At 45.6% G+C, this 23965-nt stretch overlaps 1 protein-coding gene across 2 annotated transcripts; it reads right to left on the reverse strand.

The window, feature by feature from the left end:
• Nucleotides 1-1240: 1240 nt before the first annotated feature.
• SERPINB5 (serpin family B member 5) lies at nucleotides 1241-23228 on the reverse strand. Of its 2 annotated transcripts, none has more exons than XM_087869757.1 (7): nucleotides 22768-23228; nucleotides 16890-17064; nucleotides 13663-13800; nucleotides 10432-10549; nucleotides 8174-8316; nucleotides 5455-5622; nucleotides 1241-3007 (listed from the first exon to the last, which is right to left on the reverse strand). In XM_087869757.1, the coding sequence occupies exons 1-7, from the start codon at nucleotides 23055-23057 to the stop codon at nucleotides 2615-2617; spliced, it is 1425 nt and encodes a 474-aa protein (XP_087725883.1). In that variant the 5' UTR covers nucleotides 23058-23228; the 3' UTR covers nucleotides 1241-2614. The 2 variants fall into 2 exon arrangements, with proteins under 2 accessions (XP_087725883.1, XP_045646314.2); XM_045790358.2 differs by lacking the exon at nucleotides 22768-23228 and adding an exon at nucleotides 22567-22698.
• Between the last annotated feature and the right edge of the window lie 737 nt (nucleotides 23229-23965).

A 23965-nucleotide genomic window follows, 5' to 3' on the forward strand; every position in this document is an offset into this window, starting at 1 on the left:
CAACTTGCGGGGCAAGGGGAGGAAGGAGAGGGGAGGAGAGAGAAGGAGAGAAGGACCTGGCCTCACTGGTGCAGTTGGAAACCAGCACGAGAGGTGCCAGGTGCCTCTTTCTCACAGGATGCTCTCGTGGGCTCCTCGGAGACCGCACACCCCCACTGGGCAGAACTTTTGAGGAAAGTCTCAAAACACTCAAGCCTGGCTCCCTGCGAATCTCACTGCAGCTGACAGCAGGCACCCTCCCCGCACACCCTCTGCTGCTCCGTCTCCCTGCTCTGCCTCAGGGACCCCCCCAGCCAGCTTCTGTCCTTCAGATAGGGTCCCAGCTTTCCCAACCTTGGCACTGTTGGCGTTGTGGGGGTATTCTTTGCTCTGGGCCTGTTCTGGGCATGGTAGAATATCAAGATATCAAGAATTCTTGACCGTAAGGTAATGTCCCCTCAGGGATAGAACTGCCCCTAGTTGAAAACCACTGGATTAAAGTATCCCAGCAAGAGTTAATCAAAACTTCCAGTACTTTCCAAATTCCAGGAGATACTTTAAGCTCCCTGAACACTTGACTTAAAGAGGCACTAATCCCTTCCTGCCCTGAAATAGTCCCCAAACATTTTTGTGTTTTGTAGCCTAGAGGGAGTGATGAGCCAAGAGCGACAAGACCTGGTTTGGGTCACCCCCAGAAACTCTGCACAAACGGTTTTTTCCTTTTGGGGGGTTGGGGAGCATTTGTCACTCTCTGTGCTCAGCAATTACCGTAACAGGGGACACATTCTGTTGGAGCACAGCACAGGGACAGGACAAGGGCTATGTTGAATATTGGGTTCAGGGATGGTGTAATTGATTTAAAACAAATGTACATTGAGAAAAATGCACTTACAAATATCTTGAGCCCATACAGCTTACTTAATAAAATGCGATTTTGAGACTGGGCCCGAACTTTTCTGCTGGAGAAAAGTTTCATGTCCTCCTGCCAGGCCTCTCATTTCATTGCATACTTTCACATAGGGAAAAGTAATCCCAGCACCCCCCTGGTCCTTGCCCCCCACGATGAAAGGGAATGGGGGAGGAAGCAAGCCTGGTGGGCAGGAAGAAAGGAAGACAAGAGAATAAGAACAGTAATTATTCTTACTCCTTTTCGTTTTCCATCAGTGGCCTCAGAAAGCATTTACCTACAGGAATGCTTTTGTAAATGATAGCTTGGTTCCATTTCAAAAGAGTAAATCTAATGTCATGAAAAAACAAGACATGTAGTTCAATAATATTTTATTGTCAGTGGCATAAAAGACATTCAATATTGAACCTTTGGAGCAAGAAGAAAGTTGAACTTATTTACAATGAATGCCAGAGAACAGATGGGCAAAGGAATGTCGCGACATTTTCAGCAAATGTGCTCTTTTGGTCGTGAGTTAACCCATGTACCTGCAGCACAGATAACGTCACAGACCAACTGCACCAATTATTGTCAATGTAAGTTACTAACTAGCTACGTACCGTAACTAAACCCATGATCTGGAAACATACATGTCAAGGCACGAGAACACTCCAGTTGCCATTATTCTCTTTTCCAAAGGCATTAGCTCCTTTCCCCTTCCCACTAGCACGGTAGACAAAGAGACAAGTTCCTTCAACACTCAAAAATACTTTTTATCGGCTACCTTAAAAATCCCCATGTGTTTGAAGTCCCTGGTCATCAGACACCCAGAGCTTCGTTGAGGCTGTCCACATTCCCTGCCCATCAAGTGGCCTACCACCAGCCAAGTGACCACGTGCGTGTTCTGTCGAAAGTGAAAGTGGATTTTTAATAAAATCTAACCTCCCCTCGACCTGCTGCACTTCTGCTACTATGGGTCTGCAATGCCCTCCCCAACCTTCCAAAATTTCAAAAATTTCTGTAAACAAGAAACTTTCTCTTGGCACACTCGTTTGGCAGTAAAAGCTGACACTTATGGGCTTCTGGGAGTCTTTATCCATTGTGTGTGAATATTCTATGTTTTGTGGCAGAAATATGAAAGTGTTGATTTATAGGGTGCTGTCCCAGACTCTATCGAGGGAGTTCCTTCCATAACATATACTATGTGCAACATGTTAACTTTCTAAAATCCCAAAAAGTCAAGAGTTGGAAGAAAACATTGGGACCACAGTTTAAGCAAAAAGAGCTAGGGGCCGACAGCAGCCTGAACATGTGCCCAAGTTCTGCTGGAGCCAGGAAAGTTTCGTGGATCCCACGTCTTTCAGGGAAGTGAGAACACCTGGAACATTCTGTATCCCAGTGAAGGAAGGTGAATCTCTAAAATCCTCCAGATCCTCCTTACAGGAATTTTCATTGCGGAAGACTGCATTCCTGCCCGTAACCCTAGATAATTTGGCAAGTGATGAGTACGTATTTTTCCTCTAAGGGAACTCCTTTTCATTAAAAGCATTGTGGTTTATGGCAGCATGGGGGGCAGGGAGAATAAAAGAAAGGATTGAAAGAAGGCCCTATTAGTGTGAGGGCTACACATGTCAAGCACCAGCTGCTTCCTGATCCAGCAATATTAACAATTTATTATATTTAGAAAGTGATTCTTTGGATGCAGAGTTTACAGAAAAGTCAGGTGGGACTTAACCTGGGCTCTGCCACTTAAGGAGAACAGAACTTGCCAAAGAAAATGATGTTTCGCGTTTTGTTGTGCCTGATGATATAAATAAATGGGTGGTCAGCATTGAATTCATCCTTGTGTTGCAGGATTCGCGATCCTGGCACCTCTATGGAATCCCCACCATCTTCCGTTATCTCTAAGCACACTCTGTGAATAACATTGGAGAGGGCCACTCCCTTGGTCTCTGACATTCCAGAGAAATCAGATGTATTCTCATTAAAGATATTTTTCAGCCCTAGGTTTTCCAGACTAGCTTTGGGATCAACAAGCTTTTCCACCTTAAATTTTGGAATGGAGAGTTTGACTTTGGCATTGGCCATGGTGCTGGGATTGGTCCACTGCAAGAGCGTCTCTGAGTTGAGCTGCTGTTCAACCTGAAGGACCCAAAGGAGAGGAAATTATTATTATTTATTTTATTCCCAGTTGTAAAAGATCCTGTTTGATTGAAAACAGGAAGTGCCATGGGGGCCCAGTGTTGAAGCAGCGCAGATGGGCCACTGAACATGGAGTCAGTCCTACAGTTTGGGCATGTGCCTAGTTCCCCTTACCCAAGATGCACCCAGCCACCCAGGACCCCACCCTCCAACAATGGTCCCTCTGCACTGAAGTGTCTGAGGGCGTTTCTTTGAAGCTGTAAAGAAGAAGCGAACACACAGATGATGATGTTGCGTAAATAAGAGTGAAGTAAAATAAAATTAGAAGAGTTCTTAGATACACTATTTCTTGAACGCTTATTTTAACTTCTCTACTAGGAAATCCAGAATATTCATGTACTTGGCATGGCATCAAAATTAGTAATGCAAATTAAAGCTAAAATTCCTCTTTCTAAAATGAGAACTTGAACTGTCTATGGTCATTGTTGAAGACCCGAGGTGATGAATGCATCCATTTCAGTTGGTCGTTTCAGAAATGAGAGGTTTGCAATGACGCATAAAATGGTTTAGTCATAAAATTCTTCACTGAGCAAATCTTACATTGCTCCTGGCCCTGCCAACCTCCCCACTGTCTAAGGAGAAATGCACGTACAAGGGAGAAGGACAGTACCTTGACTCTTCCTATCATGGGGCAACCCCGCACTGAAGTTACTCACCTGAAACCCCACAGAAATCAGTAACAGGGCAAGGTCACAGACGGGGCACAAGCTTGTTTGTTTGTTTTGTTTTTCTGTGGGGGAGGGCCCCATTGGATTCTCTTGTTCATCTATGATAATTATGTTGTCAATGACTACTGCTTCATTTACGACAAATTATTCAGACCAAAAGATTGCCATAAGTAACTAGAATATTTGAACCGAAAGGTACCAAAAGGTATATTCTCTTGTCCACTTATTATCTGGGAATGAAGAGAGGGAAGAAAATTGATCCATAACTCAAAAAGACTACTCAGAGAGAAAAAAGCTTTTTGCCCCCTCCCTTATGTATGTGTTATGGGTTGAATTGTATCCCCCCCAAAATAAATTCATGTGTTGAAGTCCTAACTCACAGTGCCTTAGAACATGACCTGATGTGGGAACAGGATCCTTGTGGGTGTCATTCAGATGAGGTCTTTAGGGTGGGCCCTAACCTAACATCACCGGTGTCTTTATAAAAAGGAAAATTTTAGACACACACACACACAGGGAGAAAGCCATGTGAACACAGAGGCAAAAACTGAAGTGATACATCTACAAGCCAAGGAAGGCCAAAGATTGCCAGCCCATCTCCAGAAGCCAGGGGAGAGGCCTAGAACAGTCTCCCTCACACCCCTCAGCGGGAACCAACCCCTGGCACCTGGATTTCTAGCCTCAGGCACTGCGAGAGAATAAATTCCTGCTGTTTAAGCCACTGAGTTTGTGGTCCTTAATTACGGCAGCCCCAGGAGACCAACGCTAAGCTCTTCTTGCATCTCCCTGAGACCCAAGAGATCAGTTTCTTCCATTCTGTACTGTAATCAGAAAAAGATCGGTATAAGGGTATTTCCCGTAAGGGAAAGTGCAAGGGCTGCAGGAGAAAAGAGACCCAGGCATGGAGGAGAGTGAGAAAGAGGAAGAGCAGTGAATAAAAGAGCAATGCAGGCCAGGGATGGAGGAAGTGTGAGCACCATCAAAGCAGCAGGTGGGATGGAGACTGAAGCCTGGAGGGGGGACAGGTGGCCGGGGGTGGGGGGCTGGTTGGGTTTCCAGAGCGGAGCGAAAGCTAGGGCACCACTCACAGGCACACGAACCTCCAGGTCAACCCGGGGCCTCTAATAACCTACGTAAAGGACGGCGCAGAATAAAGTCTCACAGATCTGTACGCACTAAAGGAGCTTCCCAAAGCCCACAGACTGTACACACAAGGAGCGGACCTAAAGCAAACTGCGGACCGATGAGTACTGAGCAGATGACCGGCGCCTGGGTGCTGACAGGTGCGGCGCGCCGAGGCAACGCGCTACTCACAGGTACCCGAGACTAGATTAAGAACACACAGTCCGACTTCCTGGGCTCAAGCCCAGCTTTCCGTGCCGCTGACGACCTAGGTGCCCGCGGCCAGGCCCCGCGCCTGCTGTGCCTCACCTCCCGGCCAACAGAGCACAGAGAGAGCTTCCCAGGTGCGGACGGGCCTGGGGCGAGAAACCAGTGAGAAGGTGCACGTGGGACCTCACGGTCCTGGCTCCTCACAAGTGCTGAGTAAATGTTTTCTTATTAAAGAGAAAGGCCCAGAAGGACGACAAGACCCTTGGAGACGACTGAGCGAGCGACGTGGAAGGCAGGGCAGGGTCACAGCCGCACACCGTGCCGGCCACACGTCTCCGTGTCACGGCAAGTGGCACCTGCGTGTTGAACCCCCGCCTCCCTCCTCACCTTCTCCAGGCCCGTGGACTCATCCTCCACATCCTTGGGCAGCAGAATGAGCATGCTGAGATGCTTATTTTGAAAGGGAAGCTCTATGATCTTACAATTGATACCGTCGACGTTGCCCATACAGAACGTGGCCTCCATACTCATCATCTGCACAGGCCTGGTGTCCGTCTGTAAGAGGAGAAGAAATTTGGACCGCTTGCTTTCCAAGTTACACAAGCACAAATACACACACACACACATTTGTTCTTGTTACGGTTTCAGACCGTAACGGCGCAATCCCCCATCTGGACCCAAACCATCAGACCAGCCCCTGAGAGTTAATGACTTCCTTTGAAAAGTTATTCACAGGCCTCATAATTCCAATCTGTTTCAGGAACTATACATAATACTGTACTTGCGTATATAAAACATTAACCATAAGACAGTAAGACTGAAAACACAGGGACATTTTGACTCAGTCTTTATAGAAGCTCGTAAGTACAAGCTCATTCCCGCTGGAGCTGACTTGAAAGTAAGTTCTAGTGCAAAGCACACGTCTCCTTTATGCAGCTTTTCCTACTAGAATACGAAAGAGAGAACACTCGGCAGGTAGCAGGACAAACTTCACATTGGTTTTGTTCTCTGTTCTCCTTTGGTTTTGTCACCCTCTTCCTGTACAGCCAACCTACTCGGACCTGAGCAGATGAAGAGTCTGGATTAGAGTTCAGAACCTTGGGTTTCAGTCTCAAATGTGACATAAACAGATGCCGTGATCTTGCACAAGTCACTCAACTTCTCTGGGCCTCAGTTTCCCTGTCAGTAGAATGAGGGAATTGGACATTTCAGAATGATCGCTGCCTCTGGGGAGGAAGAGAGAAGGACATGGGAGGGGAGGGGCTGCACAGGGCCCCATCTGTTGCTCTATTTTTTTCTTTCAAATATCTGAAATAAGACAAAATATAAAGATTTACAAAGCTGGTTGTTGGGTACAACGGTGTTTGTTTTATTATTCCTATAATTTTCTGTATGCTTGAAATAGTTCATAATTTTTTAAATGGGAATATTAAGTAACAGAATTATCTCGAAGTGCATTCCACACTCCTCAAAAAAGAGCTTAGTGCCCAGGCCTTTCTCTCCAGGCCCTTCCTTCTCTGCCCCCATTAATATTTGGCTCTGTCTCTCTACTACAAAGACACTGATTTTCTGAAGGAAAATTAGTTCATACTCAAGAGGAAGAGACTGATAGTGATTTAGTGTGACCTCTTATTTCAATCTACACCTCCTATGGGACATTTGCCTATTAACTGAATCTCTTTTAGGGGAGATTTCAAACTTCCTCTCAGGCCTGGAGGATGATATTGCAGTAAAACTTTTATCTGGGATCTTCAAACAGTAAACTGCATTTCCCCCAACACCTTTCTCAAGCAGAGCGAGACCATATTTTACTTTTTGTAGCACTTCTATTTCAGTATTTGTCACATGGTTACAATATTTATTTATGTGACTGTCTTTCCACCCCCCACCCCAACTAGGCCACGGTCAAAGCAGAAACCATGTCTTATTATCTTGGTAGATTCTGGAACGTAGTAGTCACTCACTAAATATTTGGCTGATAGATAACTAGAGACTTTGATTCTGTGTACAACCGGAAACATAACTGTGATAGAAAAACATACTCCTTTTGAAATTAACTGCGGGTTCTTGCATTTATTTCTCTTAAAGAAGATATAGATTTATCTAAAAATCTACACCAAGTTAGACCGCTAGTCATATGAATTTGCATATAGTTGTGGCCACCAAAACCATCACCGATTTCACTTATGAGCACCAAATATGGATACAATAATCCCACTTCTGAAACCTAAACCGAGAGACCTATCTTCTGAACACAGGACTAAATAAGGACCATTCCAAGAAATGTGCGCGTGTATATTCACTTTGTCTGCATAAGCACTATACCAAACTTCTAATAATATAACTTCATCAACTTAGTCTACCCTTAAAGGAAACACCAAGGGACCAGTGAGGTGGGGGGCGGGGTTAGTAACGTCACTGGAAAAGTTCAGGGGCTACAAAAGCAATACAAAGGAAACAAAAGAAAAGTCTGCATTCAAAAGGAGGGCGTATCCCCACACAGCCTGGAGCCGTGTTTTACTGCTCGGTTAGATGAAACACAGAAAGATCAATGACATTTCAAATCCTTATTCTTTCTCTTCCTAGAGTCCGAGTCTCCAGGATCTGGCAGGACCCAGCTTTACGACTGAATCACAACAAAGGAGTAGCACACATTCCTACTCCTTTCTGCCCAGTCATGCTTTGCTAGACGCAAAAACGACACATCTGGGGTGCTGAGCGCCAAAGCCCACAGCGCGCTCACTGACTATCACCCAGAGTAGATCGTGTCCGGGCTGGCCCTGCGGCCGCTAGGACACCCACCATCAGCAAACTGTTTCAGGTTTTGCTTACACAGAACTCAGGCCCCCGTGCCAGCCCTTCCTAGGGAGGAAAGCCAACCACCAGCAAAACAATCTAAACATTCTGGAAAAGAGGGCGTGTCTCTGGATTATGGTACTTTGTCTGCTACCTTCCTCCCAGCCGTTAGTCTCAGGGAAGGCACACTATCTCCTGTGCCTCAACTGTCCCCACAGGAGTGAAACCCTATGGTCCCGTCTGTTGCTATGATTTTTCGGATCTATAGCTGGGAGCCTCTGACCGGCTGCCCCCTGCCCCTCCCCCATACCTTGTTGATTCTGAACGGGCATTCTTTGGTTTCGGATTCAGGAAATTTCTTCATCCACTTCCCAACGAAGTAGGCAGCATTAACCACAAGGATTTTGGTCTGGTCACTGACACTGTTGTCAGCCAAGATGTTCTCAAAGCGACCTGCAAACAATTGTAGGAAACCCCAGATTGCACCTGTCATTCTTCCAAACCACATCCCACATCCACACGCACGTCGGCTCCCTGGGTATTTATCACTGCTGGAGCCACCCGCCCAAGGTCTGGTAGCCCACACGCCTCATTTCAGAAGGGTTTCTTTCTCTCCTCCTATCTTGCCACAGGAACACTTAGCAAAGAGACCTAGCGGGGAGAGAGCAGAGGGGAAGGGAGGGAAAAGAAAGGAAGAACAGGAAGAAGAGAAGCACAAGCCACCACTTTCAAATGCCTATCCTGTGCCAGCGAGCGTGCTAGATGTTCCCCAGGCACAATAGCACGTATTTCTCCCCATTTTACAGATGAGGAAGCTGAGACGTGGGGGTGAAGTCACTTGCCCAAGATGACACATGAGCAAGGTCGGGTTCAGGATTCAGAGATGAGGCTTTCGGACTCCACAGCCTGTGCTCTGGAATGAAAATGCACGAGTGTAATTTTAACCTTTTCACGTGCATTACCTCACAGCGATCCTGGAAGGCCAAGATCATTATCACCATTTTATACTTAAGGAAATTAGGGCTCGGGGAGGCTCACTGGCCTGGAAAGTGCCTCTGTACGGGGCTGAGCTGAGCCCTTCACCCTACAGCTGACCTCGCCCTCCCCAGAGGGCACTGTTGCAAATGCGTTTGCATCAAAGTGGGCAGGGTCATTACTGCAGAGATCCAGTCCCCAACAGGAACAACAGCTCCCTCCTTTGTCATAAAACGAAGAAGTCCTCACATATGAATAGCACTGACATTTTTTCCAAGGGATTTTCATTTACCTAATCCCTGGGATCTTCCGCACTGCAGTTCAGGGCCCACTCCACAGACCTGTGACATCAGTGTGCAGAGCCCTGTTCTGGTTTCCTGCTCCTCTATCACCACCTTGATGTCCTTAATACATTTTTTAAAAATGGGCCCTGCATTTGCATTTTGCACTGAGCTCATGTAACCGGTCCTGCCAATGTTACATGACGGGTTGAATACTAATCATGTTAAGGAAGGAACTGAAAGACCAGAGAAGGAGGGGACCTAGTAGGTGGTCGTTTCAACTTAAATCTTGAGCTTCTGACTGTAAATTCAGAGGACTTTTCACTAAGCCACCTTCTCCAGTAAAATCTTAGGTTTACGAAGATTTTTTCGAAGGTCCTTATAGAGAAAATACAATTATCTGGCAATTCTAGAAGCAAAACTGTTACACAGCAGTTTAAACAGCAACTGCTTTTTGCTTATAAATCTTTAAACTGTGCTTAACTTGGTGTTACTTACACCAGTTTTCTCTTTACCTATGAAGGCAAAGAAGCATCATTTCAGTAACAGATACATATGTATGTATACATTTGTGTGTGTGCATGCATAGCTATGGCTCCCATATATTTTCTTGGTGATCATATATTATTTGTTACCCTATAGATTGAACTTGATCCTCACAACAACCATGTGAAAAATAATCAGATAACATCTGCCCCATTTTACAAGTCAGTAAACTGAGGTCCCTACCCAAGGAACTCAGTTCAAAGTGGCAGCGTCTGGATTTGAATCCAGGTCTTGAAGGTCTCCAAGACCAAGTTCTCTCCATGGTCTCACTCTGCAGTTGTGGGGAGGACTCTGTTATTTCTGGGTTAGCACCACGACAGGATCCCGCTGGCCATTCACACAGGAAGCGAGTCTGCCTTGCTCGAGAAGTATGTCCCTCCCCAGACCACAGCAGGGGAACTGAAGTTGGCCTCAGGCACCAAGTTAAAGCCCACACCCTTCGTTTCCAGATTGAGAAAGCGGCCAGTGACTTGCTGGAAGCCACCCTCTGTCAGAGGCACAGCTGGGACTCCCGCAGGCATGCGGGAGCTGGTAGCTCACTGTGGAGCACAGCACAGTGGACCGAAACGGAAGCACCAGGAATTCCTGCCAAGCGTAAGATGATGTAGGACAAGCCTGGGAATCCTTCCGCATGTTTGAAATGGCTGGAAGGGCAAGAATTTAGCCTGCCTACCAAAAACATCTGAGGAAGCCTCAGATGTTCAAGTTTATGCTTAGCAGAAAGATTCCTGAGAAGACAGGGTCCAAGTAAGTAAAGGATACTTGCCATCCGTGAGATCCTTGATGGACTGGTTGATCTGACCTTTTGTTTCTTCCAATTTGTCTTTGAAGTCAACAGTTTCCATTTCCTTCGCGTAGGGTCTCTTCGTAGAGCTGATGAACTCCTGAAAAACATCCAGTTCATAAAATCACAAAGTACCTAAAGTCCATAGTCAAACCATTGCGTCCTTCCACAATTCTAACTAGAGGATTTGTAGGTGTCCAGGTTGGTGACTACCCTTTCAAAATCGGTAACACTGCATAAATGGAAACTTCCCGTGGAAATCAATGAATGTTCTTAGCATAAAGTGTTTCATTTCTTCAATTCTAAGGCAATATCAATTATTAAATCCCTCCATCAATGTAGTAGCAGCTTTGGGGGGAAAAAGAAACACTACATTAAATGTATGCAACAATGATAATATGAATTCCAAATTAGAAACATTAAATGTGTGTGTGTGTGTGTGTGTGTATGTGTGTGTGTGTGTGTATCTTAGAATAGAAGAAATGGGTGGCCCAGTAGGTTAAGTGTCTGCCTTCAGCTCAGGTCATGATCTCAGGGTCCTGGGATCGAGCCCCACACTGGGCTCCCTGCTCAGTGGGGAGCCTGCTTCTCCCTCTCCCTTTACCTACTGCTCTGCCTACTTGTGCTCTCTCTCTCTGTCAAATAAACAAATAAAATCTTTTTTAAAAATTTTAAAAACAATATAAAATGCTCCAAGAGGAATATAACCTCAATTTATATATTAAAAAAGAAGAAATGTACAGAAAAGAGAACTCTGTGAGTAGAAAACTCCTATCCCCACTGAAATTAATACAGACTCTAGAGAAAACAGCAGGGATTCTATCACATGCCTGCTAAAAATGCAAAACCCCAAATCCCATCCCTATTGATCTTGATTCAAGTGATCTGAGGCCAGGAATGTGCACTTTTAGCAGGTAGTTCTGATGCAGGTGGTCCCCCTCCCCCACACTTGTTTGTTCTATTACCAGTAAATTTGCAAATGATACACACCCAGCAGGAGGAATGGAAAGCAGTCTTTAAAAAAATGTCTTTCAGGGCACCTGGGTGACTCAGTCCCTTAAACATCCTACTCTTGATTTCTGCTCAGGTCATGATCTCAGGGTCATGAGATCAAGCCCCACGTTGGACTCCACGCGTAGCACAGAGTCTGCTTGTCCCTTTCTCTCTGCTCCTCCCCTTGTCTCTCTCTTTTTCTAAAAATAACCATATAAATAAAATTTTTAATAAATAAGTAGACTTTAAAAAAAATTCTTTCAACTCCACGTTTGGTTGAAATAACTCAAAAGGTGAAATGGAAGTTCAACCAAACGAAACATACCTGATTAAATGTCCTAGGCACAGGGGTCCCTTGAATTTCTTGACAGCAGCTACAGCCTCAGCCAGTTTGCTTTCGTTAACAGCAACCCAACCTCGGGACTGAGCGTTGCCCTTGACTGAGAGAGCTGGGGCCGCCCGAGAGCACGAGAGCCTCGGCAAGGTAAAGAGCTCCCTGCTCCTCAAGGCTAGCTACAGAATGTATTAAGCATCTCCTGCAGGACCACCTAGGGAGCTCTTAAAATTTGTCCATACTCAGACCCCAATTCACATCTCAGTATTTTTTTTTTTAATTCCCTGGGTGATAGTAGGCTGAAAAGAAGGCTGTGTATATATGTCTTCACGCAATACGAATAAAGTCACAATAATATCTAGTGACTCCTGTCCTCAAAAGATCTGGACCAGGGGCACCTGGGTGGCTCATTCAGTTAAGCGTCTGCCTTCAGCTCAGGTCATGATCCCAGAGTCCTGGGATGGAGCCCTGCATGGGGCTTCCCACTCAGCGGGGAGCCTGCTTCTCCCTCTCCTCCCCCCCCCCATCTCTCTCGCTATTTCAGTCACCATCTCTGTCTCTCTTCAAATAAATAAATAAAAATCTTAAAAAAAAATCTCAACCAGAAAAACAAACAGTACAGCAGAAAGTAGTAGAACTATGGTAAACTATTTAACTGGCAGTCTACGTTTTACAGGTGGAAAGACTGAAATTCTGACCATGCAAACACAAACGGAATCAACTCCACATTACTAGAGTAGAGAAAGAAACTCTACGTAGTCTAGGATGCCGGCTTTGCGTTTCAAATACAGATTTTAAAAAATATTACGAAATACTCTGGGGTCAAATGTAAGGATACTACAGTGTACTTTGTATGATTCCTTCAAGAAACAGCTGAAATTAAATACGTAGGGCTACCTTGGATAGATGCCCACGGGACCGGCCTAGGAAAGCAAACAAAACCAATTTGTGACTGATTCATGCAGTTGCTACTTTTCTTACTGATTTTGAGAAACATCAAGAGAACATTGTGGGCATGAACAAATGAGGTGGAGAACTTAAAATGTTGACCCAGGCCACCGGCCCTGCTGTTTAAGGAGAAAGAGGCTTAACGCGTGAGCTGTCTTGCATCTATGGAGACATATTTACTAGAGAGTTAATACCCGCATTCTCTAGTCCTCTCAGTGAGGACACTAGAAGGAGGGGTGAGATTTAGGTATGTTTGAGAGGGAAAAGGAAACCCACAAGCTTTTCTACATTTTGAGCTGTAATGTGACTGTAATGTGATTCTAGCTACATGTGATTCCCGCTATTTTCAGCCTCTCTGTAGGGGCCACTTTTAGGCAATCAACATGGAAGCCTGAGGAAGGCAGAAGGGCCCACAGGGACCCCCTACTCCCTGGCTAAATACACGGAGCCCCATTAGGCGACCCCCCCTCAAAATATCCACAAGCCCTACCTGACCCACGGGTTACTTACACCCAGACACAGGAACCCAAACAGGAAAATTCCATACGTTCCATACCTCCTCACCTGCCCCTTAACTACAACCCCTCACCCCTGCCTCGTTGGCAGACAGCCTCTCCCTTGCTGCCCTGCCCGCCACTCCCTGCGGTATATTCAGTAAACTTCCATCACCTTTATTCGGCCTTGGGTGAATGCTTTCACCACCCGAGCTGCCAGCCTCCACCCGATCGGGTCACCCCACCTTTGGGGGGTCCCCTCAGCTGATCAGGAGACCCCCCCCCACATTCTCCACTAGGACCGACTTATTTTTGATAAGCCTGAAATCCTAAACGATCATCCTAAACGTGAACGTCACTGACAACGAAGCTATGGGTCTAACCGCGTGAAAACGCCACTCCTCGTAAAAAGTGGAATTGGGCTACTTGAGTTAACCCACTTACAGTAGAAGGGTTCAGAGATTTGTCTACGTAGAGCCGTTTGATTAGTTTCAGTGAGTAAAAGGAACTAAGTTTGTTCACATCCGATGTTACTGTTTGAAATCCAAAGGGTATGTCTTTGATATTTTCAAAATGAAGGACCTGTGAAGAGAAGAAAATCCATTACCCATGAAGCATTGCCTTTTCCTACTGCAGTGGCTACGGGACAATGGTCCACAGCCCGGGGGGGGGGGGGGCCGGGGATGAGCATCTCCCTGCTCATTTGCCCCCATAAAGGGAGGCTTTTCAACCTGAGTATTATTGACATTAGGGGCTGGATAATTCTTCTTGGGGTGCTGTCCTGGGTACTGTAGACAGCTTAGCAGCATTCCTGACCGACTGCCCATAATACTCCTTCCTCCATTCATGACAACCAAAAATGTCTCCAGGCATCACCAAATGTCCCTGGGATGGGAGGGAACAGAACTGTCCCCATTTGAGAAACACTGCCATTATAGTCTTCTCTTTATTCAACGATGGGGAAATTTTGCCCATTCCTCAAAATGATGTCTCTGATGCTCGTACAGAAGGCTTTTTGAACTTGGGAAGGAGTAAAGCTGGGTTATGATGTCTACCCAGCTGAGACACAAGCAGAGAGAGATGAATACCAAGAGAGAGAATCATTAGGCAGGTATCAGATCCAGGGAGAGAAGTGTCTCTAGCCAGGGTCAGTCTAGCCCCTTCCGTTGCTCTAACCAAATGTGCTGACTCTTCGCTGATGGGAGGCAGCCACCATCCACGGTTGGCTGCCCTGGGTGGGCTACAGTCCGAGAGCCCGCCTTGGAATCCCAGCTTGTACCCACTGGAAATGTAATCTTGCCTGGGTCTTCAGAGATTCACATTCCCCTCTGTAAAAGGGACTGAGAATACCTACTTTTCTGAGTTAGTATGACCATTACAGACATTGTATGCAAAACACCTAAAACATCATATGGATTCAAAAATGTTAATAATTATTCTTATAGTAATATTTGAAGTCACTTAAAACTTCAGTGCTATCTTCTGGAAGACTCGAATCCTTCCATTTTGGTCCTAACTCTTCTTTTGTTCCAACCCATAGCCCAGCAGCTCCTCTGCTTCATGGTGCCCCAAAACGTGATGTCAGCATAAGGTGATCCTCTCCTCACTCCTAAGTCATGATAACCGCCCTGACTGCCACACCTCAGGTACTGTCACTAAATGGGCACACTGTGCCGATGACACAAAACCTTAGTACGGCAGGGGGCCTCTTTCACACTACTCTCTCAAAGAGGGAGTCACAGGGGTGCCTGGGTGGCTTGGTCAGTTAAGCACTCAACTCTCGATTTTGGCTCAGGTCATGATCTCAGGGTTGTGAGATCGAGCCCTGCGTTGGGCTCCATGCTCAGCGGGGAGTGTCAAATTGGCTGGTCCAAGGCAGTGCATAGCTCTCATGCCTAACGACAGGTATAAAGACCAGAAAATTAAGGAACCCAGGTAACCACTATAGGAAAACAATTGCAGGTACTGAAAAGAGCTTTATTATTGAGAACAGACCCACTACCAGGAAGTTCTCTTTCCTATTCCTTCTCTAAGGGGAGATGAGGAAGGAGGAAGGAGAAATGGCATAGGGGTAGAGGGGTGGGGGAGTCAGGAGTGAAGGACAGATGAGAAGAGACAGGTGTTCTGTCCACAACTGAAGTTTCTTTTTCAAGCTCCGCTCAGTTTCGAGTATAAATTCTTCATCCTGACCCAAATGATATTTTGTGGCTCATACTTTCTGGGAATTTATGGATATAAGAAGACGTTCCTTTTTTAAATGCTTGTGAGTTGAAAGGAAAAAAGATTCTATTGAACTTAAAATGGCCAACATAAAAATAATATTGGAATGGAAGTAGAAACATATCTACCTACTATCTAAGGGGGAGATGGGTAAAGGGGACACAATTTCTAGGCATCAAATAAATAATTCATGGGAATGTAATGTACAGCAGGGTGACTATAGTTAATAATTACTGTATTGTACATTTGAAAGTTGCTAAGACAGTAGGTCTCAAAACTTCTCATACAAGACAAAAAAATTTGTAACAATGTAAGGTGACAGATGCTGCTTATTACGGTGATCATTTAACAACATATGCAGATATCAAATCATTATATTGTACACCTAAAACTAATATGTTATATGCCAACTATATCACAATTAAAAATAATGATCAACTGAAATAAAGGTAAATGATGTACAATCTGGAAGATCACCTCATTTGAAGGTCTAAGAATTTTACAAAGCTAGTCAACCATAGCCAAAAAAGAAACTGTAAAAAAAAAAAAAATACACATGCACACACACACACACACGTGTGTCTGCATACAACTATAAACATATGGGGGAGGGGTGCAAACATTTTAGTCCATTCTTCTCGAATGGGATACTCAAGCCCTAGGGAGTATTCTGAAACGTAAGAAAGCACAATCCAGGGCACCTGGGTGGCACAGCGGTTAAGCGTCTGCCTTCGGCTCAGGGCGTGATCCCGGCGTTATGGGATCGAGCCCCACATCAGGCTCTTCTGCTATGAGCCTGCTTCTTCCTCTCCCACTCCCCCTGCTTGTGTTCCCTCTCTTGCTGGCTGTCTCTATCTCTGTCAAATAAATAAATAAAATCTTAAAAAAAAAAAAAAGAAAGAAAGCAAGCAAGCACAATCCATCTTCTTATTCATCCCTGTTACCTGAAGGTGGAAAATTTTTAATGTTATTTCTGTACCAACGTAAACACAGATATATGTATCTAATATGGATATATTACTATATTATAGGGTAGAATATATTATAGAGTAGAATGCAGTTGAGCCTGCAACTTAAAATAAAGCATGACGCTGTCAAATTTTGTGCCTAAGACGGGGGGTATTTGCAGTGGCACATTTAACAAACACCATCCTGATGTACCCTTATAATGTAACAGGTAGACTTGCCGAAGGCCACCCGTTAGTATAAAGATTGTGATTGCCTAGCAGGTCCCGGGTTCTCCATCACAACATGGTACTTGTAAATGTGGGTTGCAGGACAGATTAATGAACTTTCACGTTTAAAGACTGATTAAGAGGGTGCTCGAAATAGCACAACTCTCAATCCTGAACAATTTTCTCCAAGAGCCCCCATTCATTCTCCCAAGGCACTGCCTATGTGTTCTAATAAGCCTGTTCGCACTCAAAGCAGAAACAAGGTACGGAGCTTACCTGTTCAATTTCATTCGCTGTGTCCCCTTTGGCGCCTACTTGAGCAAGTGACAGAGAGGTGGAGAGACAGATTGGAGAGAAGAGGACATTGCCCGCTGGCTCCTTTTCACACAGCTGTTTGAACAGGTCAACTGCAAAGGCCGAATTTGCCAGTCGTAGAGCATCCATTGTGGGCCTGGAGCAAAGGACAAGGATGAGGTTATATTGGCTGACAGGTGACAACACTGATCAAAATCAATTGGTTTTATTTACCGATTTTGTTTCAATTAGGATTTAGGTTAAACCACACCAAATTAGTGTTTCTGCAGATGAAAAACAGTCAAATCACGGCAAGTCTGTGTGGTTCAACTTAATATTTAGTAAGTATTATGGGTTGAAACGTGTCCCCCAAAAAGATATGTTGAAGTCCCACTCCTGGGTACCCGTGAACGGGATCTTATTTGGAAATGGGATCTTTGCAGATTTAATCAAGTTAGGGTTACTAGGATGGCCGTAATCCAATATGACCGAGGTCCTTGTAAGAGCAAGAGAAAAAACACAGAGACAGACATGCACAAAGGGAAGAGGGTGTGATGACACACAGGGAGAAAGCCACAGACAGCAGAGGAGGAGATCGAAGAGACGCTTCTAGCAACACCAAGGATCATGGGCAACACCAGAAGCTGAGAGGAAAGCATGGGACGGATTCTCCCCTACAGCTCGCAGGGAGAGCAGGGCCCTGCCAACACCTTGATTTCGGGCTTCTGGTCTCCAGAACTGTGGAAGAATACATTTCTATTGTTCTAAGCCCCACAATCCGTGAGCAGCCCTAGGAGACTCATACAGCCAGCCATGCCTTAGGAGGGCACCTAGCACATAGCAACACTGAAAAAACACAGCTGTTACTGTTTTTGTTGTGAGTACATACCTACAACGTGGAAGACACACCACACAGTATTAGGTGTATCAACTGAGTCCCTCCTTCTCTGAGGCTGCGATCCCTTTGGGTGGATACGGAGACAAATAAGCAGAATGCGGGGCTTCCTGTGCTATGTGAGCAGTGCAACAAGTCACAGAGGAGTTAAAGAAAAGGCAGAAGGTGGGTTCAGCTAAAAATATGGAGCCTGGGAAAGTGGAGAGAACAGTGAGTAGGCACCTAGGCTTGTCTGAGGTCTCTCGTCTGATACAGGTTCGCTAAGTGGTGTCCAGAGACCCCTGGCAGTCCCTAAGACCCTCTCAGTGGGCCCATTTTCAGGGGCACCTGGGTGGCTCAGTGGGCTAAGCACTTGCCTTCGGCCCAGGTCATGATCTCAGCATCCTGGGATGGAGCCCCACATTGGGGGGCTCAGACAGAGGCCTGCTTCTCCCTCTCCCTCTGCCCCTGCTTGTATTCCCTCTCTATCTCTCTCTCCGTCAAATAAATAAATAAAATCTTAAAAAAAAATTAAAAGAAACTTCACAAAAGGTTTGGGGAATCCATGTCATGGACTTCTAGGACAAGGAGTCTGGCTTTCTCCAGCAGCAAATTTAACATTCATAGTGCTAACTTCATCTACGGCTAAAATTCAACATGAGTCATTTCTCCATCAGAGAGATGCCTAAATGAGCTATTTCTTCACCAAAGAGAAAAGCCTAAACGCAGGGCACTGGGAACTTCTCAAAGCTTTTACAACTTAAGACCTAATCACATTAATACTAGTATGAAAACATACCAGCTCTGCTTGAATAAACATCAGTAGTCCTTCCCAGCATGTATTTCCCACCCAGAAGAGAAATTAGAATAATTTTGCATAATTGATAACAAACTTTACTTTTAAAGTTTGATTTCCTTCTTGTGTGGAAGGCCTTGGAGTAATCTGTTAAGGGAATTTTGACTACAAACCCCTGGAAGTGGATGGAAGGGTAAGGAAATATTCCTTTCGTTCAAGTGAAGCACTCTTCGTTCATGCTTTATAGCATTTGAAGATAATTTTAGTCTAAAGGGTTCTGTGTGAGTACAAGATCATGGTGCTTTTTAGTACAGTTGATTACACAATATAATTAACATTGTGTTGCAATTCATGACTTAGAGTCAGGCCCCTGGTGGAAAATACGAATCAGTACACGTCTATCAGCTGAGGCTTTCCCAACAGGGGCAGACCCTCCCTTTCAAGAGTCTGGTCCTTTGCATGAAGAGTCCTCAGTCCAAACAGGTGTGTCTTCTTATCGGTGTGCTGACAAGATCCTTTCTCAGAAAAGTCTCCTTCAAGCTGGGGAAGGTCATGCAGCCCTTTAATATCTGAGGTCCCAGAGGCAATAACATTGTTTGATGCTTGACAAGAGAAGCAGAAAATGACTGCACGGGGAAATGGTTGTAGGGACAAAAAAATCACCAAGCAAGTCATCAATCAGAAATTGTGTTGTAACTCTGATCACTTGCTTGGTGGTTAGTAACAGCTGACCTAAAAGCACTTAAGGCCGATCTAGTCTCAGGTAGTTCCAAGCGATGACTGGCCGCAGCCAACTGCCAGCTCGCTATGCTGCAAGACAAAGCATGGAAGCAAATCTCAGAAATGTTGGCAATACAAGCCTGGGGAAACGCATCAGGTCCTACACAGACCATTCTGGGTAGCGAATGCTATAAAAATTATGCGTACAAGAGTAGAAATTAGAAAAGAGTACAGATTAGCAAGTCCTGATGCAGGTACATAATAAATGTACATGTCTAATGACCTATGTTCAGAGTGCTAAAATTGCTGCAACTTTTTTGGTTTTACTTTTCACTTTGTTACAGAGAGAACTTCTTTCATTTTCATGAAAACCTTCTGAAAATCATAACAAATAAAGAGAATTTCCATGACAGCTCCAACATAGAAAACACTGCATCTTTTCATCACTTAAAGGTTTAAGAGGCACTTTGATGTTAACCAGAGAAAAGTGAGATGGAATTTAAGTAAGAAATGCAAATGCAACAAACAAAAAAGTTGTCAGAATTTATCGCAAAGTTGTCTGTTATGTGCACTGAGTCCTAAAATCATAAACCTTTCAAGTGGGACAAGATCTTGGAATGGACCTAGGCTGGCTCCTCCCCTTCATGTTACAGATGAGGAAAGTAAGGCGGGCAGAGATGAAGTGATTGTCCCAGGCCACCCACATGGGGAGTGAGAGTGACAAAACCAGATCTTCATTTCCACCAGCTGCCAGCCACGTACTCCCCACCACACCTCATCACCTTCCCTCTCAGTAATTGTGTCTTCGCTGGCATGTGTTCTCTCGGAAGCCTTCAGAGTTCCAAAAATCCTACATGTCCTCAATTACCCCTTCAGAGATACCGAGAGACTTTTTTCCCCCACTTTCACTTAACAAGTATTAACTGAGGACCGCCTGTGTGTCAGGCACTGAGCTAGACATGAGGAAGTCGTAAGTGAACACACACGGTTCCTGCCCCTGTAGAGCTGTCATGTGGCATGACACGCGTGATGGTGCGATTGGCATTTGCATGGGGGCACCAGTTCCTGTGGGAGCCCTCGGGAGACCACTCACTCGCAGTAAAATCTTAGTGAGGTCTCCTCAGAGACAGTTACATCCAAGTAAGTCACAGAAAAGCAAGTCCGGAAGGAGTAGGAGTTAGCCATGCAAAAATGTGTGCCGGAGAGAACAGACCCAATTCAGAGACTGCAGGTGGTCCCCAATGAGTGGAGACAAGTACACTAGGATGTGTGCAGGGTAGTGTGCTCACTTCTCTAGACCTCTAGCTGGTCGCTGGCCCCTGCGTGCTAAAGTTTTTAATGCATCTAAGCCAATGGTCCTCAAACTTTTCATCTGTCGACGATTTGGAGGAGAGAAAGACCTTGTGGGTAGGTTGACCATATGTTCCACTTTGCCTGGGACAGTCCTGGTTTACCGGTAGTCCTGACATTAGCAAGAGTGCCCCTTTCACTCTCAAACATGTTATATTTGAAAAAGATAAGTTCACCTTATGTAGAGATCCATTCTTCTATGTGCGTGTGCACACACACACACACACACGGCTATGTACATTTTTTCATTCCTTAAAAACGACTTTTCACTGTGTCACATTATTGTGGATATCATTTAGCCTAGCTGGCCTTGGTTTACAGATGAAGAAAAACGTGGTGAAAAAAATCTCTGAGTCTTGAGGAAACCTTGTCTATTATAATAACTGTAATGGAATGCCTGAAAACACAGTGTCTGCTATCTGCGCTCGTGAGGAGAAAAAGTCAGAGCCAGATTAAGAAAATGGGAGACCTCGCAGCTTCTACAGTGTGAAAGAATCTCATGAGGATTAAGTGAAGTTATGAAATGAGTAGATGTGTGAAAAGTGCTTTGTTAGCAGGAGAGGACAACGCAGCTATTAGTAATAAGGTCAATTGCTTACTTGCCAATGGCGGGGGAGCCTCTCCTGTGCTCAGATACTCTGTTTAGAAGCCTGAGCTTGACCACTGAGCCTTCCCATTGCTGCCCAACAGTAAACTAGAGTCGGGCTTGCTGCACCAGACTCACCGAAATCGCTCAGACTGCATCCCTTCAAAGTGAAGCAGAGGGATTGAAGTAGCAGAATTCAAGGCATTAGGAAGCAAAGAAAAAAACCCGCTGAGTCATATGGAGAATCCTTTCTTCAGGCAGGCTTCCCTCTCTCCACCCATCAAGGAACCCATCAAGCACTTGCACAGACTGGTGGGGACTAAGGTTTGAGACCCACCTGATTCTATTCAAAACCTCGTTGGTGATGTAGGGGTGAAGAAGTTGTTAAAAGCACCCGTGGGGCTGTGAAAAAGTCCACAAGCTGTGAGTTTGAAGACCTAGGTTCTACTTCTACACTTAGAAGCTGTGTGACTGTGGACACCACTTCACCTTTGTGAGCCTCCACTCATCTTCCACAACATAAAGGGCTGAGCCGGAGTGTGGCTAAACCCCTCAGCTCTGCAAATCTGTACCTCATCTGAGTACAAGCCAACAGAACAGCCTGGCCTCTTAAATTGATCTTTAGTATGATACGCTTCCACGAAGCCACAAAAACCACAGTGTCTATGAGGAAGAAACTATGAACCAGCCCATCTGACATGCTGCCCAAGAACACACATGGGAAATACGCAACTTGTTTCAAGTGTCCTGAAACCTAGGAATAGAGAGAAAGAGTACTCCCTGCCTGGAAGAATGTGGGTGCTAGTAAGCGAACACTGATGGGTGCTTAAGAATGCCAAAAAGCAGAACGGTTCCAAAATCAGACTCTCACCCAACCAGGAAGGGGAGCCAGACACTCACATGCCTTCCAAGTCTCTCCAGGTTTCCAGCAGCACGCCCTTTCTGAAGCTAGCATTACAAAATTCATTGTGAATTCCCAGACAGGGCTGAAGAGGTCCTCAGAAAGACCTTCCCCTCCAGAAATCACTGTCACACAGCCCCCCCACCACCACCACCCAAACCTCCTAGCCGTGTTATCGCTTCATATTCGCACCTCGTCCAGCTAAGTGATTTCGCTCCCTACACGGCATTGCCAGTGCCCAAAGGACCGAGAGCTCAGAGTGCTGCCCGCGTGGGGGTGGCAGGCAGCAGCACGACAGCCCACAGCCTGTCCCTGACAATAACCACTATGTCAACTTCCTTCACCACCCCAAAGCAACTCAAATCATTATTTGGTTTTAAGAATCTTCCTGAAAAAGGGGAATCACCAGCCCTGCCACCACGCTTTGCTTACCTGGAGTCACAGTTATCCTGGAAAATGCACAGCAAGAGAAAAGGAAAGTGAGGGCCGCGGAAGGACCTTGATGTAGGAACAACCCTCTGCCGGGCAGAGGCAAGGCTTGCTCACCTGAACCGTCACCACGCCCTCGGTGACCACTCCCAGCCTGCACTCCCGCCGCCCTCCCACTCATGCACTCCCAGCTCTTACTCATACCTCTTGGCAGCTGGTCCATGAGTGAAAAAAAATGATTCAGGCTGAAGTTGCTGTTGTCTGCACAGCTTCCAAAGGCCTCCGACATGCTCAGGCAGGAAGGGCTGTCGGCGGATCCTGCCTTGGGCTAAATACATACATTCGTACATACAGAAGGGCAACCCTGGGAGGCCACGTGGGACCGGAAGATGAAATATGATATGAAATAGAAGGAATATATGATGGTCGTAATGATTCATACTTCTCAAATAGGGTGTGCCATGAAAAGCTCCCAAACCTTTACCATTCCCCATCTACTGGGATAGGTCATCCTTCTAGAACGCCAAAAGCCCAAGAGGTAGTGCCTGTTAAACAGAGCGGTGATCACAAAGGAAGAGGGTCTGTAAATTAAATAAAATTCTGCTTAGCAAAATACGTAATACCAAACTGATAGGACGAAGTGCTGGATGAAGTTCCCAGGGATTAGGATTCCACAGCTCGGCTCCTGCAGAGGCCGGATTTCCTGCCTGCCTGCAGCTCCTTCATCCGGTGGGACTAACACGCTTCCTAGCAATCTGTTCCCAGGAAAGTACCTGCAACTAGGCCAACTGCTTCTCCGCTGTGCTCACTAAGATTCCCTGGTGTTCATTTACCATACGTGTTCACGATCAGCTGTTTATTGCGTGGTCTTTTCGATCTGACTACAAGGATCTCAAGGATAAAGACCAAGCCTCGTTCATTCTCGTAACACCAACACTTGGTGCGCACTTGATAGACAGTATGCAGTCAATAAATGCTTGTTAAGTGAATGAGAGCACCTCGTTTTGCCAAACTAAGATTGACTGATAGCTTCCCTTCCCCGGATGCCTGGTTATTATTAACCAGGATCAGAGTCATAAACTAAATGAGTTGAACTCTGAAGGTAGACTCTCGGGCATCAGCGGAGCAAGTGGAGGTAAGCAGGTCATCAGAGGGTAATGTGGCAGGATGCCTTTCAAAAATTACACTCTCCAGCTCTCGTGGGGAAATGTGGGTTTAGGGGCACAGTCAGACATTGGGAAACTCACTGTGCCTCTCCTTGTTTGAGCCGTCCTAGACAAAGTGCTTAACACCGCCAGCCTCGGGGTCCTCGTCTGTTAAAACGAAATACGCATACACATGAAGACACAATACATAAGAATCATCCGGCTCATGCTGCGGGCTCCCTGATGGTGGCACTTAT

This window comes from Ursus americanus, chromosome 19 (assembly GCF_024610735.1).
Source record: "Ursus americanus isolate L20-20 chromosome 19, mUrsAme1.1.p, whole genome shotgun sequence".
Lineage (NCBI taxonomy): Eukaryota > Metazoa > Chordata > Mammalia > Carnivora > Ursidae > Ursus > Ursus americanus.

Coding starts and splice junctions, on each gene's coding strand:
- SERPINB5 (XM_087869757.1), bottom strand. CDS start 23,057: ATGGGGAATGGTAAAGGTTTGGGAGCTTTTCATGGCACACCCTATTTG. Junction 17,065..22,767: donor CATGGACCAGCTGCCAAGAG/GTATGAGTAAGA, acceptor CCTTTGCTCCAG/GCCCACAATGGATGCTCTAC. Junction 8,317..10,431: donor CATCAAGGATCTCACGGATG/GCAAGTATCCTT, acceptor AATTGTTTGCAG/GTCGCTTTGAGAACATCTTG.